This window comes from Lygodium microphyllum, chromosome 13 (genome assembly GCF_053477565.2).
Source record: "Lygodium microphyllum isolate KBCC chromosome 13, Lygodium_microphyllum_v1.1.10, whole genome shotgun sequence".
In the NCBI taxonomy this organism is placed as follows: Eukaryota; Viridiplantae; Streptophyta; class Polypodiopsida; order Schizaeales; family Lygodiaceae; genus Lygodium; species Lygodium microphyllum.
The window spans coordinates 42,822,066-42,842,651 of NC_141147.1; the positions used below are offsets into that span (position 1 = coordinate 42,822,066).

The 20,586-nt window shown below is 41.9% G+C and overlaps 1 protein-coding gene across 3 annotated transcripts in view; it reads left to right on the forward strand.

Annotated features, from left to right (window-relative positions):
• Window positions 1–20,586, forward strand: part of LOC148026558 (Metallo-hydrolase/oxidoreductase superfamily protein) — a 99,029-nt gene that overhangs the window by 57,617 nt on the left and 20,826 nt on the right. For all 3 annotated transcript variants that reach the window (XM_087690997.1, XM_087690996.1, XM_087690998.1), the window contains 2 exons: window positions 1,852–1,928; window positions 6,959–7,078. In XM_087690997.1, coding sequence (XP_087547123.1) covers window positions 1,852–1,928; window positions 6,959–7,078 — 197 coding nt within the window. The remainder of the gene's footprint in view (window positions 1–1,851; window positions 1,929–6,958; window positions 7,079–20,586) is intronic.

Genomic DNA, 20,586 nt, shown 5'->3' on the forward strand with positions numbered 1-20,586 from the left:
ATTTTGTCTACATCATCACTCTGTTTTCCCCTTGTTCCAGAGAAAGTTTGAATGTTGTGCTGTCCCTTCATATTTTCCAATGTGCCTTTAGATATTAATTGTAATACTTCTTGTCATTTAGATTTTAGGGATGCCAAGCCTAAGAGGCCTATGGTGCGACAAAAGTTTAAATGATTTGAATTTGTATTCTTCATGAAAACTAAACCTGCAAAACAAGACATCTACATATGGTTATTTGCTTCCTCTTTTTGGGGATTGTATATGTGTTTGGGGGGGGGGGGGGGGGGGGCAGGGGGCATGAAGACGCGGGTCAGGGAGTATTGTTTCTCCAAGGTTTTTGTACAATGGACTCACTTAAATGGGACAGGAAAGGGGATGTGGGACAATGAACAGGTAGGAATTACCAGTATCCATGCTTAAATAGTTGAGTAGGACATGAATGGGAGGAAGCCAAAATCCTAAACATCCTTAAATTCAAAAAATGCCATTCCTTGTTACTGCAACAATGGGAGCTGTCAACCTGAGAGGACCTTCCAAATAATATACAGACAGAAATATGAAACAAACCTATTTGCCAGGGCTCAAAATGCTTGAGCACCATTTTCTCAACTGACAGGCTGGATGAATAACTGAAGTGATGATACTTATTGATTAATCAACTGTGGAAGCCCACTCCTTTCTTGCAGTTCAATTGATTGAAAGAAGCCCAAAGTTGTGTTCAAATGAAAAAGGAAATATGGTGAAGCAAAGTGGGTCTCTATTTGGACAGCTGGTTAGAGGCCATAGACAACAGATGGATTAACAGATTGAGCCCCAGAAATGCATAGGTTGCTGTCACCACAAGATCTAGGTACTGCAGCTGCTGCCCAGTTTCACAGGCAAGGGCTGTCTCGCTTATTCCACATAGATTTTAGGAGGAGATGGCATGAGAGTTTTAAGCCTAGAAGCCTAGTAATGGGCAGATGTCAGGCTTTGGCGGGATTGTCGTGGCTCGTTCAAGATGGAGAGAACAATGGAGACGCCCTTATCTAGAGGAGACCCTTGTGACTGATTTTAACTAGCATCAGAGGAGGATGATAAGGACTCAGGGCACTATAGGTTGGCTAAATGACAGGTTCTGCTCGTAGCTATCAGAATGTAGATGGGATTCTTTTCTTCTAGGTTAGATATTAGGGTGCTTAAGAGAGCTGATTTTTCCAAGTCAGAGTGGACAGCAGGACATTGCTACAACTTGGTGATGATAACCATCGCCACTGCTTGTTTCACATGGACAGCTACAACTAGACGAGCCATGGATCAACAGGCCACCCCAGCCTTGGAGCTTCCATCCATATATGAGCAGGTATAATTCATGCTCTCAGAGGTAGTAGATGGGAGACTGTAGAGAGACTTAGGTCATCCATAGTGTAGGTGTGATGCTGTCTTAGCTATCTGGTATATTTGGCACATTCTTCTATTGGGTGCCTTGGTTCATTTGCATGAAAAAGCTGCCAGATTAGCTCTTTATTCAGCCCATGTGCAGGTCATGTCCCTTTGAGAGCATCCTGCCTGAGGAAACTTTTCTTTCCTAAAGTTTTGCTGTGATGATGTGCACTTCACCTCAGTTGTTCAGCTGAAGTGTAAGAGCTAGTGCAAAGGTCATTTGAAAGGAAACGGGAGATGCTGCATTAAATGAAACAAAAATTTCCTTGAATTTGGCATGCAACATCTGAAGTTTTTTACAAATATTAATCTACATGTATACGCACATACACATGCACATATGGATAAAATCACATCAAGGTGTACTGTGATCGTGCTTCTTACAGTTGGAATTCAAAGCATCAGAGAAGACTTTTTGGGTTTGTGCAGGGTTGGATGATCTACGGGACTGGACAAATAATATCCAAGAGCATGTTCCTATCTATGTGGCAGGACGGGACTTTGATGTAAGCAGCCAAGGCAGTGTATAATGTTTTGATGTGTGTGTGGATACATATATAGACTATTTTCAGAATGACTATTTTGTTAGCTTCCAAATGCACTATTTTCTGTAGATTGAGTGAGAAAATATTTAAAGTATTCTGTAGGCGAAGATTGACTGAGCATTGGGTGTTTCATGACCTTTGAAGATAAAGGCTGAACTTCCAATATTTTGAGACCCTCTTTGTGGAGATGATCACAGGAAACTTCATCTATTGCCATTTCCAAGGAAAGGGAGTAAGGTCAAAAGCATTGGAAGGAATGACAAGATTGTCAAAACAGGATATCATTTTATATGCACTGTTATGCCTGTTGTTGCTGAATTGTTGATCCATCACAAGAAAATCTGCACCTCATTCTAACTGCCCTCGTCCAGCTGGGTCTGCCTCCTCTTCTGCCCTCTGCCTGCTCTTGCTTCTCAGGCCTCCTCCTGCAGCTTTGCTTGCCTCCTCCTGCCCCTGCCTGCTTCTGCTCTTCATCCTTTGCCTCCCCCCTCCCTTTCTGCTCCTGCCTGCCCGCCCTGCTCTTCCCATCTTGCCTTCTCCCTCCTTTCTATTCCTGCCTGCCTGCCTGTGCTGCCAGCCTGTCCTGCCTGCCTTCTCTTGCCATGGAATCAACTCAGTGGAGGAGGTGGGTAGGTAGAAACAGGCTGAAAATATCTAATGGGTGCAGATTGATGCAGAGGCACTGGAACGTGAATGTTTCCATGAAGTGCCGGTGGAGGTGGAGGCACCGGGACATGTAAGCCCTGTCCAATTATCAGTTGGGGCATAATAAAATGATGAGAATGCCCATGAGGTAATGCCATGGACGCAAATTGTGGTTCCGACTGATACACTCAGTAACTGTTAGGTGGCATGCCTAGGCCATGAAAAACCCAAAAGTGTGTATACAAGAGGATGAACCTCCATCATGGAGACACCACCCGAATGAGGAAAAAACGAGGTCCTAAAGGCTATACCTAAGGGTGAAGGACCCCCTGGTGTGATGTGTGAAGACATGAAAGGTGCACTTAATGGAGGGTGAAAGTGGTGGAACTAGTGGGTGGAATGGGTGGGAGATTATATGGATTTGTGATTGGTGCGGATGTGGAAAATGAATTAGGTTGCTTTTGTATATTAAATGCAAATGAAGAAAAAGGAGATCCACCGAAATCAAATTGACCATGAGATGTAAAAGCTGAAGAAAAAGATGGAGGAGCGCTCATCAATGAATCTTGTAACTTTTGCTTACTTTTTCTTGAGCTCAAATGGAAAAATCTATCCTCTTCAGGGCTTATGAACCAATACTTGGTACGAAGAGTTTGATCATCATGAGCATCACTAATATGTTGTGAAAAGGAGGAAGTAAATTCAAAAGATTGAGAAGTATTGATTTGCGTACTTGACATAGGAGTGAATGAAGGTGGAGATGTGTATGGAAAAGATGAAAGAGGTAGAGATGGAGATGATGGTGGTAGAGAGGAAAATGGTTTGTACTCCATATTAGTTTCCACATCTGGATGGCTAGTCCTTTGTGGAGTTTCCACCCTTCTTGCAAAATCATTAGACTGGTGCATTGAACCTAAAGGGAAAACTTGAATCAACCTTTGATTTGTTGTTGAGCTCGATACAGGAGGATGAGATTGTATTTGTCTTGTGAGATTTCGTATGGTCTATGGACTCCATGGTAGTCCAAAGTCTCTTCGGCCATGTTGGAAGTTGGAGAAGTAAGTTGTAAGGGCCACTTTGTCTTGTGCCTCGATGTGCTAAGCACGGGAGCATCATGATGATGTGGTGAAGATGTGTTCAAATTCATCTTGCCCTCCTATTGTTCGTGCTTCTTGCGAAGGGCTTTCAGATCAAAGGCCGAGGTTTGGTCGAAGAGAATCTTGCTTTGATACCATGTGAAGAAATATCCTAATGCAGAAACATAAATGAAAGCGTATGACAAAGCATAAACTCAATAGAACACAGTTAGGGTAAGGGTAACTCAGAGACAATGAACACAATGAAGATTTGAATGAATGAATAAATATCATACAATGCTCATGTAGCAAACAAACTGTGCGGGGAATGAAAATTGTACCCGGAACTCTCTTGTCTCAAGGGCCAAGGTAGAGATAATGAGCAGGAGGGTGTGCCATACTTGTGGCCTGTAGCAAGGCAGCATCCAAGTTGTCGGACAGCAGCAAATGTATCAGATGATATGCCGGATCAGTGTTGGATATATAAAACAAAGAGAAAAACAGTCAAGGCAGCAGTAGCTGATGACGTGGCAGCCTATATTGCAGCAAGCAGTGAAAACACAGCTGTGGATGATGATGTGGCAGCCTGTACAGCAGCCAGCAGAGGTAAATACAGAAAATCTGCTGTCAGTTGCGTTAGGCTGGCAGCCAGTAGATGTAAATGCAGCTGTAGATGCCACATGGCAGTGGGCAGCAGCAAGTGAGTGATCAGCAGCAGCAGTTGAGGCTGGACAAAAGTTGTAGGAGTTCAAGTTTTTCTGGAGAGATTTGTGGCAACTCATTTTTTTAAATTGGATCATTCTGGCAAGATCCAGTTTTGGGCAGATTTGTCCTCTAGTGCCTCCGTGGAATCTTAGTTATTTTCATTTAGATCTAGTACTTTTGGCCTGGTCTAGTGAGTATAGCCGGAGACAGATGCAACAGCACAATAGATCCATGAATGCTTGTATTAATTGATTCTTTACAAATGGTAAAGAAATACTGCAACATGTGCCATGCTCTGAGGCCAACAATTTTTTGTGCCTAGGTGTAGGAGCATTCTAGGTCCATAGGTGTGGGAGTGTTCTAGATCTACTAATTGTTTTGCTTTTCTGCTGCTGAATTTCCGTGTCTAGGATTGAGTGCTTGCAAAGCAAAGATCAGTATCTTTGATTTACAAAAGGCGAGTCTTACGGTTTTGTTATAAAATAATCACCCACTTCCTTGAGGGGGTTAAGTCCACAGTTTCTCAGTTGCAAGCATGTTTTAAATTCAGCTAAGCAGGACATCTAATGAAGAGCAGAGCAAGAATTTTTCTCAAGGACAAAGATCTCTTGGATGAGATGTTTCTCAATATGCTGTAATGTACAAGAGGAATTGAAGTTGGTCCTTCAAAACATTGGGATTAGCTAGATGCTGTTGCTTCAAAGTCTAGATGCTGTTGCAAATGATGATATGTTGTTCAAAGCATAATTGCTTAGTGCAGTTGATAGGTTTACTCAGCTCTCTAGTGCAGTGGAGACTCTTGCTTAGCTTGTGAAGAATCCTATGTTTATGGCATTGTTGGATTCATCAGACTGAGAAAAGGGGAAGCAAGAAAGTATAGTAATCTGGGATCCTAGTGTGACTGGGAGGCAACCCAATGGATTTCAATTTGTTATTGGACAAAAACAGTGATACCATTAGCGTAGAGATTGCTTCTCCTCCATGCTTTGCAAAAAAGGGGGGTACCTTTCAAATGGGCTGAAAGAGAGTTTGCAGTCTTCAATCTGTTGAAGCAAAAGCTTACTTTGGATCTGGTTTGATCCTACTCGATCTTCCAAAAGCTTTTGTGGTACAATGTGAATGGCATTAATGCAGCTCTTGTGCGAAATGGCCATGTGGTGGCCTATGAAAGTGTAGATTTCCAAGGTGCTGAAAAGGTTTTAAAGGTTCATTGGAAAGACTTGTTGGTCATTATTTATGTTCATTCTATGTGGAAGCGCCACCTGCTAGGTGCTGATTTTCTGGTTACACTGATCATTAGACTGTATTATATTTTCTCACTTAGACAAAGCTTTCTGAGAAGCATGCAAAATGGGCCTCTTATCCAAGTTCTACTTTCAAATCATTTGCGTGGATGGAAACAAGGATGTTTTGGCTGATGCTTTATCCAAGAAACCACAGGTTTTTGTTGTGTCTCTTGCTTGTCGTTTGTGTGAATAGAAAGAAGTTTGTTGTGGCTGACCAAGAAACCACAGGTTTTAGTTGTGTCTGTTACTTGTCATCAGAAATTGGATGAAATGATGACACAATGTGCACAAGATGAAGACTTTGGCAGGATTTGTGGTCACATGGTCAGTACCATGAGCATTATACTCCTAGGGATGGTTTTTTTATGATGCATAGTTGCCTATGGTAACAAAGTCCTTGAGGTCCAAAGTGATGATTAAAAGTAATGCTTCATCGTATACGAGGCATTGAGGAATTGATGCAGTGGTGAAAGTAGGGAGTCTTTCTTTTATTGGCGAGCTTTGAGGTGTGATGTTGAACTTTGTGTATACATGCATTGTGTGAATCCTAAGGTTTAGAGAAAGGCCATTAAAGGACCTAGTGAGTGGGCTCGAAGAGGGCTACAAGGGGCAAGGAAGGGGGTGGGGTAGAGAGATGCATTCTGAGGCAAGGAGAGGACGTGTACAGCTGGAGGGAGGTACTGAGGAGGGAGGCTGAGAAAGGGGAGAGGAGTTGAGGGGGGTGGGCGGTGGTGGTAGCAGCAGCAGCAGGCAGGGGGTGAAGGCAGGGCTCCAGTGAAGGGGGAGGAGGGTGGCAGGACTGCTGGTGGTGGAGTAGAAGGAGAAGACGCTGATGGTGGGGCTGGGAGAGGAGCTAATGGGCCTGGTGGGGCAGGCAGCACACCAGGAGGAAAGGCAGGTGGGGCTAAGATGGCAGAAATAGGAAACGGGGCTGTGGAGGGGGCGAAGCATGGGGGTGGGCTGAGTTGACAAGGAGTACTTTACCAGCTATCATCATTTGCTGTCATTCTTGTAAAAGAAGTGATAAAAATACATAAACTGGAATGGTGGATTTTCTTCCACCTTGCTTCACATTATAGATCCCCTGATTATTCATTCACTGAGAGGTTGTATTAGACACTCTCCCTTGAGGGACTATGGTAATGAATGTTTCTGTCCAGCTTGACTAATAAAGCACTCATGAATTTTCAGAATGATAAATAGCTTTAAATTAAATTTTGAGTGTTCTGCAAAGTAAAGCTTGTGTGGGTTGCTGAATGTCTGTCTTATATGTGTTTAGGTGATTAAAAAAACCCACTATTATCTTGTGGATACATCCGTTGTTACTCCTGGTGCTGCAGTTTCCAAGCTACAGTTCAAAATTATTGATGAGGAACCACTTTTTGTTTGTGGTCTGAAAGTAAGCAAGCCCTTTCTTGTACTTTTTTCCCTTGGATTGTGCTCTCCATTACAAGGGTCCTCTATGGACGCTCTATGAAGAATATGTGCATATAATCGAGTTTACCTTTGTCGTATATGACAAAAGTGGTTGGCCTCATTAGCTAATGCATTGAATAATAATTGCTTCACCAGATTGTGCTGCATATCCAGAAAGGCCAGGAGTTATCTTAATTTTATGCCAAATTTCATATTAGTTATTGACTTTACATTCATGGCTCATTGATCTTTTTGTACTGAAAGGAAGCAAGCATGTGGTGACTGCAGGCCTTCTGCAAGACTGACCCACCCACATGCACAGCTGCACCCACAACACATCAGCACTCACCGCCCCAAACACACTCCATCCCACGCACACCCCACACCACCCACCTCCACACCATCCCCACGCCACACACGCACCCACCACACAACAAGTCTTCAATCATACATAATCTTCGTCCAAACCTACTAAGAAACAGAGGAAATAAAGCCCATCTGCTTCAATGCTCTGAAGCAATCAGTATGTCATCAATAATTGCCATCTGAGATCCCTTCTTGGCTGTCTTGAAGAAATTACATGGAAACAGGCACTATAGGACAGACTCTGAGAAAGAAAGAAGAAGAAAGAAAGATATATTAACGTCTACATAAGGCCAATGTGGCCTATGAGACAAAATCCAGATTACATCCATGTCTAATGTCACTCATCAATAAGGTAAAGATAACATTACAAGTAAGTGGGTGGCCTGTGAAACAATACTGAAAATAACTATACGATGGGGCTATACTAGGGTTGAACCATGTGTAGAGTTGTTCCATCGATAGAAAAGAAAAGGAAAGGAAAGGAGAACCAGATCTGATTTAGCCATATACAAAAGTGTGGCGAAGACTATGGGTTGTAGCTGGTCTCAAGATATGCACATGATCTCAGCTATGATGCGGTCCCTAGCTGCTTCACTGATATGCTTGGTGGTGAGTCTACGGTGTCTTGTGATAATGGCTCTAATCCGACTGTGGTGTGGCCTCCTCGGACGTGGTCTTGGTAGACAGGGTCGTCATGCTCGACGAAGGGAAATGGCTCTATCCAATGTGACTCCACGGTGTGGCCTGTAAGGTGTCTGGCGGGGTGGCTCTGTCTCTGCTAGGCTAGTAGTGTCGGTAGGGTCGGCTTTGTAGAAGAAGTCTGTCACTGCTTTGTGTGTGTCCCTTTGGGTGAGCTAGCCTCTTGTTTTGCAGTAGTGCAATTCAGTGCCTCTCAAGCTCCAGGAGGAAGAGACCTAGGCATCTCTAGTCCTCGTACTCCATGACGTTATGAAGGGGTCCAAATCCATCCCGGAAGAGGCAGTGGTACCGTCCTCGTATGTCATAGTATACTGTGTATCTGCATATGTAGTGCACCTCTGTCTTAGACTCTCAACCACAAAGCTGGCAAGTTCTATCCTCTGCTAGGGTATTTGTCCATCTGCTTGTCTCCATCTGGAGCCTATGTGAGGAGGTGCGAATCTGTTCGATAGCAATCCGTACGTTATGGGAGAGATGGGTGTCCATATATGCTGGCGGAATAGTGAAACCATCATCAGAGAGGCACAAGAAATGACTCTTGTAGAACTCCATCCTCGATCCTAGAGGGAGTGGTGGGTGGATCCGTGTCCTTGCCATCTCAATCCTCAAGATATCAGCTCTGATCACCTGGTTCAACATTGATCGATTGAGAGAAAGTGTAGGGCAGTCAAGACTATAATCCAAAGGTGGAAGACGGTCAATATCCAAACCATGTAGGCTCATCCAAATAGCCATCTGTGAAAACCAACAGTTCTTCTCGCCTCCTATTGCTAGTTGTCTAGATGAGGTTAGTGCCAATCTAGAGTATCTATGGCGTGGAAGTTCCCATAGTTTGTGCCAAAAGGTCATTGCCTTGAAGAGTGCCTCCATGACTATGGGTGTTGCCCCTAGCTCTGCTTTGACAATGGGGTGTGGGGTGGAGGGCTTACTTCTAATCATGCGTGCTATCATCATGATCAATGGCCTTTCTATGCTATCCCAGCCATCATAATAATCCCTCTCTACTCCAACTTGATCAGTGAGTGGGCTAAGGCGCCTATGGTACAAGCTGCAACCCCATACCTCTGCTCCATATAGTAATGTAGGTGTGACTAGGGTGTCAAACAACCAAAGTTTGGTGCGGGGCTCCTGGAAGTGTATGTGAGCACATTGACTCTCAAGTGCCCCTAGTGCTGTGTATCTACATGCTAGACGTGCCTCTGATGCCCCTCTCAACGAAAAACGTGGACCAGAGAAAGTGACTCCCAAATAGACATATTCCCTCATATGCTCCAGTATGTCTCTCCAAATGTGAATTGGTACATAGATCTAGTCACCCATGTTGCTGAAGTATTGAAAACCATGGTTTTGGTCTTCCCAAGGTTCACTGTGAGGTTTTTATCTCTACAAAAGATGTGCAAAGCAACTAGATGGCACTGCAAACCCTCCGGTGAATCTGAAATGAGAACAATATCATCTGCATACAGTAATATCGGTATCAGCACCCCTGCCAGGTTGGCTCTAGCTCCTCCTCCTCAGTCTATGTAATCGGACATTTCATCTATGTATAGACCAAACAATGTGGCTGAAAGTGGACATCCTTGTTTCACTCCTGAATAAAGTGAAAACCCACCATGAAGGGCAAAACAAAAGAAATTATAAAACCCTTCTCCTTTCAGAGGTCAAGGGCTATGAATAAAAAGAAGAAATGTGTAAAACTTAAATTAAAAGAGTGTGTGGGTAAAAGCTGTCTTGTAGGAAATTTGACAAGTGCTCATAACTGCTTGGGTGCAAGTCTTGAACAATCATTTAAAAAGGAAAAAAAACATTCTCTACAATTTGGAGGCCGATAAGATAGAGCAAGTAGCTAGTCTGCCTAGCATTGCAAAAACCAAGTGTCGCATTTACTCATTATCACAAAGTTTTTGATGTACAATTGTGCAACAAGCTGTGTTACATGAGAAAGGTCCATGAAACCTTTTTCACCATAAGAATAAATCATTCTGGATGTTTATGCTGATGGGCCTCCTAGGAATAAGGTTTCTCATAACAAAATAAACTGACAATTCTTGTCCATCAGTTTTTCTTTTTAGGAAAAGAAAAATCTACTAATAACACTGTGGAGAAAACCCCCCTGAGGTAGAACACAAAGTACAGGGAACAGCGTAAAGAGTGTCTAGGTACATCACAAATACAACAATTGTGTGAGCAACCAATCTGAATAGCTATAATGCCAAATCTTCAGAGGGGCTGTATGAAAAAAGTGCCGAGTCACAAGTCTGCTGGGAGGCCTCTCTTCTCATCATCCTCTCAAAGCTTCCTTGCATCCTCTCCCATCTAGAGTGTGGATGATCTCTATACAAATCCTTGAAAGAGTTTGCTATGGATACATCTTGAAGGTCCTTAGGATGGCTACACCTTGCAGTCAAATGCACAAGGCTCAATCGGCTCCTATATGTGATCGTGTCCTTGGATCCATTGTGCATGTGAGTAAGTTGGAGTGGGGATCTTGCTTAGATTTTGTCCAAAGATGAGGAAAACAAGGCTCCCTTCAACATCCTCATAGCCACATGTTGGGCCTTAGTCTATAGCCCCCTGAGTTGCAACCATGGTCTTTGCTGAGCCGTGAAATATCATCCTAAGGGCTCTCCATACCTTTTGAGCTTGGGGTAGGCCCATAGATAGTGTTTCTAGGTCTCCTATGGCTCCCTACATCTCACGGATACCTTGGGTCCTTCTTGTATCCAAGCCAAGTGCCAACTACTAGTATCTTGTGAGGTAATAGCCATAGGAAGAGGGATATCTTCCTATGCTGAAAACTCTCATCTAGCCTCCTGCAAAAGTTTGGTAATAAATGGTCTTAGATGCATTGTTTGTGTGAATAGGAGATGGCTTTTTTTTGTGTCCTAATCTTGCTTATTTGAATCCTCCTCCCCAACCTTGTAGTATAGGTAAAGAAGGTAGTGTGGCTTTGCCTATCAAGAAATGAATCTCTCTATGCCCACTCTCTTGGATCCCATCATAATCTTTGTAGAAGCCTTCTGTGAAAATCTTTTATTTCGAGCATCTTGTGAACTTTATGTGGTCCAAATTCTCTCATTGGAGACCATGGCTTGGATACGGTAGGGACCCAATAGCATGCGTGAGATGTCGCGATCTAGCAAAGGCGTAGAGACATTGCCTATGGGACTGCCCTAGACCCCATGAGGTTTGGAGGAGAGCCCTCAGGATAGTATTTCACAACACAACAGAGACCTTGGTGGCTACTTGGGGGGTTGTAGCATGGGTCACAATAGAGGCCTAGCATGTGGCCATGAGGATGTCTAGGGGAGCTACTCATTTCTCATTATTTGATAGCATTTGAGTAGGATTCTCACTCGAGATTACTTAGAGGCACTTTGGACTCAGGGGGATTGCCACAAATGGGAGTTGATTGCCAGTATCATAGCTTGGTATATTTGGAATTCGAGATGTAGCCACGTTATTGACCTTCTGGATGTATCCATTGCAGAGAATCTATCAAGGATCTGGACAAAGATCATTCACACTCTCCACGGGAGATGGGAGAGGATGCAGGGCAGCTTTGAGAGGATGAGGAAGAGAAGAGAGGCTTTTTTGTGGACATGGGATTCAGGTACTTTCTTCCATACTGTCCCTCATACGGTTTGGCATTACAGCTCCCCGGGATTGGTTGTTCACACAACCGTCGTATTTGTGACGTACTTAGTTACTCTTCATAGAGTTCATTGTACTTTGTATTTTACCTTAGGTTATTTGTCGAGGTGTTACTAATAGAAATTTCTTTTCTTGGGAAAAAAGTCCTCTCATTGGAGGTGTTCATCCTCCTTGACAAAAGAAGTGAATGTCTTGTCTTTGCTAGTCATGATGACCGCTAGAGGAATATCCCCTTTGGAGAAGAGACCAACCCAAGTCTGAGAAGTTTCTACATCTGTCCGTCACTTAGGAGGTACTTCCTCTATCACAACCTTGATCATAGCCCGTACTCCCCTAAGACCTCGTAGTCTCTACCTCTGATTATCCCAGTGAAGCAGCAACTTGTATAGAGAATCTCACCAGATACATCCTTTGTCCAAGAGTGTGGTTGGACTCTGATCTCAAACAGTGATTGAAGAGAATGGGCTATCTCCTCTCTGGTTGTAGTGGGTGGTAGCTAATGAAGGACTAATGAAGATCTCCTTGCTCTGATAACAACAATTGCACATTCAACCTCAAAGCTCCTCCCTAAGTTGTTGGTCTTGATCTTGTGAAGAAAATCTAGTGAATGTTGGGCTGCCATGGTCCTCCATGTGTAGGTATGATAGATTGAAGCCCCTCCCTATCAAAAGTTTCTTCCAAGGCTCCTTGCGTGGAAGAAGACCCTTGAGAGTGAGCTTAGCCAATCAGGCTTTGCTCTAGTAGATAGAAAAATGGTACTTGCTTTTGAGAAAATGAGATTGTTTACTTCATCTGCAACTCCATATTTTTGTTGCAAGGACATAATCAACATGGCTTGGCTAGAAAATATTGTCATTTTAATAGTTGTGATAATTTTTGTACCGGCTTAAATTTTGTCAAGTGTGGTGATCTTTGTTAGACAGATTTTGCAACTACGTATTGGCAATACAACTTATTCTCTTGTCAAATGTGAAAAAGATGTTAGATTTGTTTATTCCCATGTGGGAACACAAATTATTGTGTAAAAGTGGGTGTTTAGGTGTGAACACCTTTTACACCACTTAGCATTTAATAAGGGTCAAAGGTGTAGGTGGATACCTCAGCTTATAGAGTTCTCCCTTCCCCCCCTGGGCCCCCTTCCCAACTCTATGAAGTTTCACCCTCCATAGCCTGCTGGTCCATCTCCATTAACTCCATACCTCAACAATGGTATCAGAGCAGGTTTCACTCAGCCATTGCTACTCTCGCGCCTCAACCAGCTCACATTGAATGCTGCCCTGAACTTTCTGCTTTTTTCTCTACCATTACTACTGACTCCTGAGGAAAAGCATCAGAAGTAGAAAAAGAAAGCGCTGACCTGTTTACTGTGTATGATAACAGCAGCAAAGAAGAAGAGGAGGAGGCGGCGCTGACCCGGCCATCATGCCTGCAGATCCATCAGTCCCGTTCTGTCCGTCTGCCCAGACATTGCCCCTTCCCAGCTCAGCTGTTCATGTGCTGCCTGACTGTCCTTCCTCCACGTTAACTGACTGTCTGATGACAGCTGCTTGTGTGCCTGCGTGTCACTGCTAGTTGCCACCTGACCGTGTGCCCACCACTTGCTGCGAGAAATCTGCTGCCTGTCTGTTGTGTTGGTGCTGCTCGTCCTGTCGCTGTCAAATCTTCCGTCATGTCACAGCCTGTCAAATCTGCCTCAACATGTTTGGCATTAAAATAAGGTATTTTCATTACATCTTATGCTATGAAGGTTAAGATTTTCTTTCTCCTTAAAGGAAGTTCATATGAAATTGGGGCTTTGCAATTCACTCAAAATTTCTTCAGATTTCATGAACAAAATTTGGGCCTTTTTCAAATTGAGCCCAAAATTTCAAAATTTATTCTTTGAACTAAGGGTCAATTCATAGAAATTGGGGATTTTTTATTTTTATCAAAATTTCTCTTCATCCACCCAATAAAATTGGAGCTTCATCCACACAATAAAATTGGAGCTTTTCAAATCTAACCATGCTTCATTCGAATTTCTTCATCCAAATTTTATGCTTATTTTCAATTTGAGCTGTCTCCATGGCATTTGCCATCGGGATATTGAGATATAGTATCACAATTGAAAAATTCGTGGGTGTCGGCTTCTACATCTAGAAGACAACGATTTAGCTCATACTTACATGAGAAGGTGCATGGAGAGTCATCTCCACTAACAAGCCAGAGAACATTTGGGGCAACACACAACTTCATCAAGAATGGCTCAAGAAGAATGAAAGTGCTTTTGCCATTATTGGGCTCGGCCTCTTTGACAACCTTCTTCATCACCTTGATCTTACAAAAATGGCAAAAGAGGTATGGCCTTTAAACCACATTTGGGGGAGATACTAATAATTCCAAATTATTGTTAAGGATGCAATTGTTTAGCATCTAAGATCTCCTATAATCCTTCGGAGACTCTTAAGCAACATCTCAATCATTGAAGTCTTCTTTACCAACAAGTGACTACTCTCAATTGCCGTTTAGATGATGATGATAAAAAGGCTATACTTCTTAATAGCCTGATGAAAGAAGCACAATGCCATGAAACTGTGACAACTCTCAAGGTGGCTCGAGAGATGAAATATGAAGAAATGCTTGCCATCCTTTTGGATGATGAAAGGTGCAACAAAGAAGCTAATATAGCACTGACAGCCTTCTACACCAATAAATAATCGCCCAAATGTTGATATTGCAAGCATATTGGCCACACTCTTGGCCAATGCTACAAGAAGAAAGATAAGGAGCAAGACAAGCAACATGCCTAATATGTCACTGTTAATAGCTTATCAGATAGTGAATTTAATGAGCCACCTACTAGTTTTGACAAGGCTTTGAATGTTTTTCCTCAATCATTCTCTTGGCAATGTTGAATCCTATCAATATGTCTTTTGAATCAAATCCTAAATAAATAAATAAGGTGTTTTGGAATTAGACACTGACCATGCCAATGTGTGTATTAAGATCTTGCCGAACACTTATTGTGCGTGTACTCTGCTATGATTTTTATTCCAAAAGATTTGTATTTTTCTTTCATGATTTTATTAGGAGCTATATTTGAGGGGCGATTGTAATCACTTATCTCATGACCTCTAAGTTGATCCTCCCTAAGCTTTTGGTAGACTATGTCATGATCTTTCTTATTGTACATCTCTTTCACTTACACATCTCCTTTCTAGAATCATTGTACGAGATTAGACGCTGCCTCTTAGAGGTAAGACTTTTCATTTTTCCTTTTCTTTTTTTCATATGTTTCGTGTCATAGGTTGAACCACCCATCACCTAAAGGGGGGATTTGTTAGATTTATTTATCTCTATGTGAACACACATTATTGTGTGTAAAAGTGCGTGTTTAGGTGTGAACACCTTTTACACCACTTAACATTTAATAAGGGTCAAAGGTGTAGGTGGATACCTCAGCCTATATATTCAAGCTGTCACGAGGACGCGAAAATTTGATGCTTTGCTTATGTTTAATTGACATTCGATTAAAGGATTAATCAAATGTGCAATTAAAAGATGCACATGTATTGCACATGTGAGGTGCAAGCTACTTTCTCACAGTTGAAGACTGAAGGACCCTGTGAAAAAGATGGGTGTCAAAGGCAAAAGTTGTAACAAGTTACACTTGTTAGATTCTAGGTGAATTTTGGTGTCAGTTTATCCCTAGGACCATTAATTGGCCATTAAGTGTCAGTGGTGACACTAGGGACTAGGCATTAATTAATGGATTAATGCTTGTTCAAGGGTCAATTAATGCATGGGACCACTTTGGGTTGCAAATGGCCTTGCCAATTAATTTTTGGATGGGCAAGGTTAATTTTTCGGGCATGGATTAAGGGCTGAATTAATTTTCAGAATTAATTAATTTTGAAAATGAATTAAATGGCTGGAAATTGTTGAAAATGAATTAAGAAAGCTGTCACTTGGCAAAACTTTTCCATGTAAGTGGGGGAAAGGCTAAATAGGGCTGAAGGGAGAGGAAAATTTCGTTTTTCATTTTGGAGCTATTGGATTATTGCTGCCAGCTTTTGGGGGCAATTCCCAGTCATTGGAGACCATTTTGGTGATGGAGATTGCATATTCTTGACCTTGGGAAGTTGACAATTGCTGCTGATGCACTTTCTCTTGAAGATCACAGTCTCTGATGCTCCTATTGTTGTTGGTGCATTTGTTTGGGGCTAGTATAGCAGGGCAGCAACTGATTTTGATTAGTTCTTCGCGACAAATCTCAAAATTTTCTCTCTCTTCAGCATTCTCTCATCTCCTTAAGCCTATGCTCAGCCATTCTCAGCAATTCTCAGCCATTCGGAGGAGATCTCAGCCATTTTTGGTGGGCTGATCTGTAATTTCTGTAGTAAACCCTAATTCACAGCAGAAATTAGGGTTTAGCAGCCACTTTCGGATCCGTGCCAGAGATTGAAGGCTCAAGGGACTGAAATCAGCAGCTGATAATTGAAGATTATCAAGGGATTTCAAGAGCCAGTCCATCCCGAATTGATTTGGGGCACCATTTGGCCAGCCAAGGGGCAAATTGGAGAAGAAGTCGTGGGTGAAACAAGGGGCAAATGACCCAAAAGGCTTGCTGGACATTTATGACAGCAAGAGCAATTGGTTAGCAGGAGGAGATTGAAGAATCGCAAGTTGTACTCTTTCCAATTGAATGAAAGCTAAAGAAATACCGCAAGGGGCGCCAATTTTGGGGCCAACAAGGTGCCTATTGTCCAATAATGTTATGGTAAAGTGTGTATTTCATTTTATGTGCATTTATTTATTGCTGTAATTAACTCTTAAATCAGGTTATCACCACCCATTCCAAGAAGAAAGGTTGGTTTCACAGGCCTTAGCACTTGTACTTTCATCACAAACTATCACATCAATCTACTTAGCTTGTTGTGTACTTGCAAGAGTTTTTTCTCTCTCACCCCAAATACATAGCATGCATATGCTACCTCATTATACCAGGTACATGGGCAGCCCCTATTGCCTTGACCATTGAAGGATAGACCCACGTCATCCGCGTTCTTCAGTACCATGAAGGTTTGCAATGCCATTGATAGGCTCTAGAATGGTCGGGCCGAGGACCATGATAGACTAGTAGCAGAGCACCTATCACATGCCAGAGATATCCTAGCACCCATCCGTTCTAGCCCACCTATTCAACAAGGCTATGTGTGAAGGCTTTCTTGCTAGTTGGTCAGCTAATACTATAGTACAAATCATGAAAGCTAGAGACCCCATGGTTTCTATGAACTATAGAATGGTCATGGTTGGGCCATGTGCTAGCCAAGCTTCATGGATCTATACTAGAGTATGAGTTGAGCAAATGGGTAGAGAAGCATCAACATTGGGCATGTGGACATGCATGGTTTAGAAGCATAGTTGCTAGAAACATCAGAAACGTTTAGAAACGAAACGTTAGAAACGTGTTTTGTAAGTTTCTTTCAAGAGGGGGTAAAATAAGAAACACAGGTTTTTTATATAGGGATTTTTAATAGTTTTGACTAGAAAAAGAGTTTCTAAACCTTTATGGAACTCTCTCTTAAACAAAGAATGGCCAATTGAGCTTGAGTGATAATAGATTTAATCGAGAATAATACGTTAGATATTCGTAATCCATTATTGACTTGTCGCTTATGTCAAAGTTAGCCTTTGGATAAGCTATACTATGGTTCAAAACTCAAACATTATGACTCATATTTATCATACAAAGAAAATTGCAATAAACATGTGAATAGCGTATCTACAATATGGAGTGAGTCAAGTTGCAACATCATGATTCTCATTTCAAAACAAAGTGATAAAATGTCGAAATCAAGAACAAATTATAATATAACATAAATAAATCATAAATAAGACTGAAGTCGTATAATAATCAACTCTCAAGATAGGAATAGATACTAGATTGACAAAGTCCAATAACTAAACAAAATCACAAAAAAATCAGTCTCTCATCCAAAACCTTGAGCGCTTACGAGTCATTACACATAATCATCATCATCTTTAACATTGTCCAACAGTTTTTGTCAAAAAAACCATGTTTTGGGTTCCAACTCACAAAAAAAAAAACCCTAGGTTTTTTACTCTAAAAAACATATCATACTTTAAGAAACGTTTCGTAAGTTTCAAATTGAAAGAAACGTGTTTCTTAACTGCTATGTTTAGAAGGGGTTACTCCACTCTTGATCATATCCTCACACTCTGAACCATCATGAGGGAGAGCAAGGCATAGGGAAGGTGGGTATATTGTTGCTTTGTGGATTTCCATAAGGCCTTTGACATAGTATCACGAGCTAGGCTTATGATGAGACTATAGGAGCTAGAGGTCCCAATGGAGATGAGATGGGGGATATTAGCATTGTATGCGTTTGTTAGAGCACGAGTACGAGTACCAGGAGGTCTATCATGGGAAATTACTAGCACCATTGGGATGAAACAGGGATGCCCACTCTTACCTACTCTCTTTGGCCTTTATATTGATGAGATATTAGACTATATTGATGGACTTGTAAGAGAGGGAGCTAACTTGGGGGGGCATTGATATCCATACTATTGTATGCCAATGATATAGGCCTCATCTCCCGCACATTGCGGAGGGATTGCAATGCCACGTGGATCCACTATAGGCCTTTTGTTAGGATAGGAATTTCACAGTGAACCTTGGTTTTGATATTCAATACTTCCTCCTAGTGGATTCGGTGATTATTACTCCAATTCACATACAAAGAGGAGATAGTGGAGGTGGTCTAGAGATATGTTTACTTAGAAATTACATTTTTAGGTCCAAGATTCACTTTGAGGAGAGTAGCGGAGGATAGATTGATACGAGGCTATGTGGCTCTAGGGTTGATGCAGAGCTAGTGTGTACGCATATAGTCCAAGAGCCTTGAATCCGATAATTTGGTCACACCAGCACTTTTGTATGGGGCCCCCTATATGGGGATTGAACTTCTACCACAAGGAGAGCCACACATGATTAGCCACTACCTAGGGGGAAGGAGATATATGAGGGGTGGGAGTTGATGGGGAGACCCTTGGTACTAATGATTTCACGGATGATTCGAAGATGCTTCTATTTCTCCATCTACCCTACACATTTGCCAATATGCATTGGGTATATTCAACAAAACCCAATAAAACCACTCGTCTTATCAAAGAGAAATCTTGGCAATGATCAAAGCTATTAAAGCTTTTTGCATATTTGTGGAATTTGTCCCTTTCGCTATATGGACAGATCTTCAGTATGTGCCAAGTTATCTCACTAAAAAGGCACTGAATGAGATCGATAATAAGAGATTACTAAGGTGGTCCCTCTTTTTTGATGCCCTTGATGTATTTCAACATATTCTGGGCGTCCATAACATAGCGGCAACCTTTTATCACACCAACCACCTTGACCCACTTTGTATACCTTTTCTTTTGTACAATATTCCATGCGCTCTATGTGCCAGCAAGCATGCACTACAAGATGTGCATTTACACCCCGCTAACATCAGTGATTGTTTTCACTATCACAGTCTATAAATACATCCCTTGTAACTCCGTTGAGGGCAGCAAAGTATTAAGAGCATTCTAGCACTCAAGCTTTGTATCCTCTCCTAGCTCTGTGAACAGCCTTGTAACACTTAGCAAGATAATATAAGTCTTATTTCTCATCTCTGCAGCATCTCTAAGGCAGTTATGTGTCAGTTCTGTGCCATCTCTCTTGCTTTGTTCCCATCTTTGTCGTCGTGTTTCTACACTCGCCGCACCTCTTTGTGTTTGGTATTAGAGCCATTAACATACCGCTATCTGAGGGAAGTAAGGTTGTTAGTGACATGTGTGAGGTGTTGCTCGTTGTTAAGTAGACTGTTGTGCCATTTGTGCCATTGTTTGAGCGTCTTATCCTCAAAGTCTAATAAATCCTTCATGGCTTCCTCAAAGATTGATGGCAATGTGTTCAACGCTATGTTCAAGATACTATCTGAGCGCTACAAGTCGTTGGGAAATTTGACTATCATTGTGGATGAAGCACCCCCCAGTTCCAAATGGATTTTGCGAGACATTGGTGTTGCACATATCTATGGTGAGAATCAACTTTTCAAGTTCAAGGCTTCAACAGTTTACATAGAAGATCAAGGAATTCTTATGGTGGGAGATACATTAGCAGAAGACTAATATGTTAATCTTTTGTCTCTCGTCCGTCCCAAGATACAAAAACATCAAGAGAAAAAAGATTATCCTTATTTGCATTTAGGATATACAACCATAGGTATAATCCCTTTGTTTCATAGAGGCCTTAATGTCTCTTGTATGACTACAATATTAGATACTAGGCATGTTGAGCTCATGGATATGATCGTAGGTGTTGCTCTGTCGCCTTTGTTAAACGATCCCATTTTCTTTGAGCTTCACTCGAATTATGTCATAGCTATGGATGATCCACACCTGCCTGAATTACTCATGTTTCATATTAGGACAATGGGCTTGAAGATGAAAACTTCTTCCGCTCATTTAGCTATTCAATATCTTATGGTATTTTGGTGCATGTCATTAGCCATTCCTAGAGGAGTGGATAGGGTCAAACCATAATTATGAGATCAGATAAAAGTACTGAGCACTTGCTTTCTGATTGTGTGAATTGGTCAGAGATTGAGCTACCCCATGAATGGCAACAGGATATCTCCTTCCTCAAGAGAAAATAACACTTATCCCCTAGAGTAATCGAAGTATAAAATATAAAAGGTAAAACTCTTCATCTTCCACAGCGTA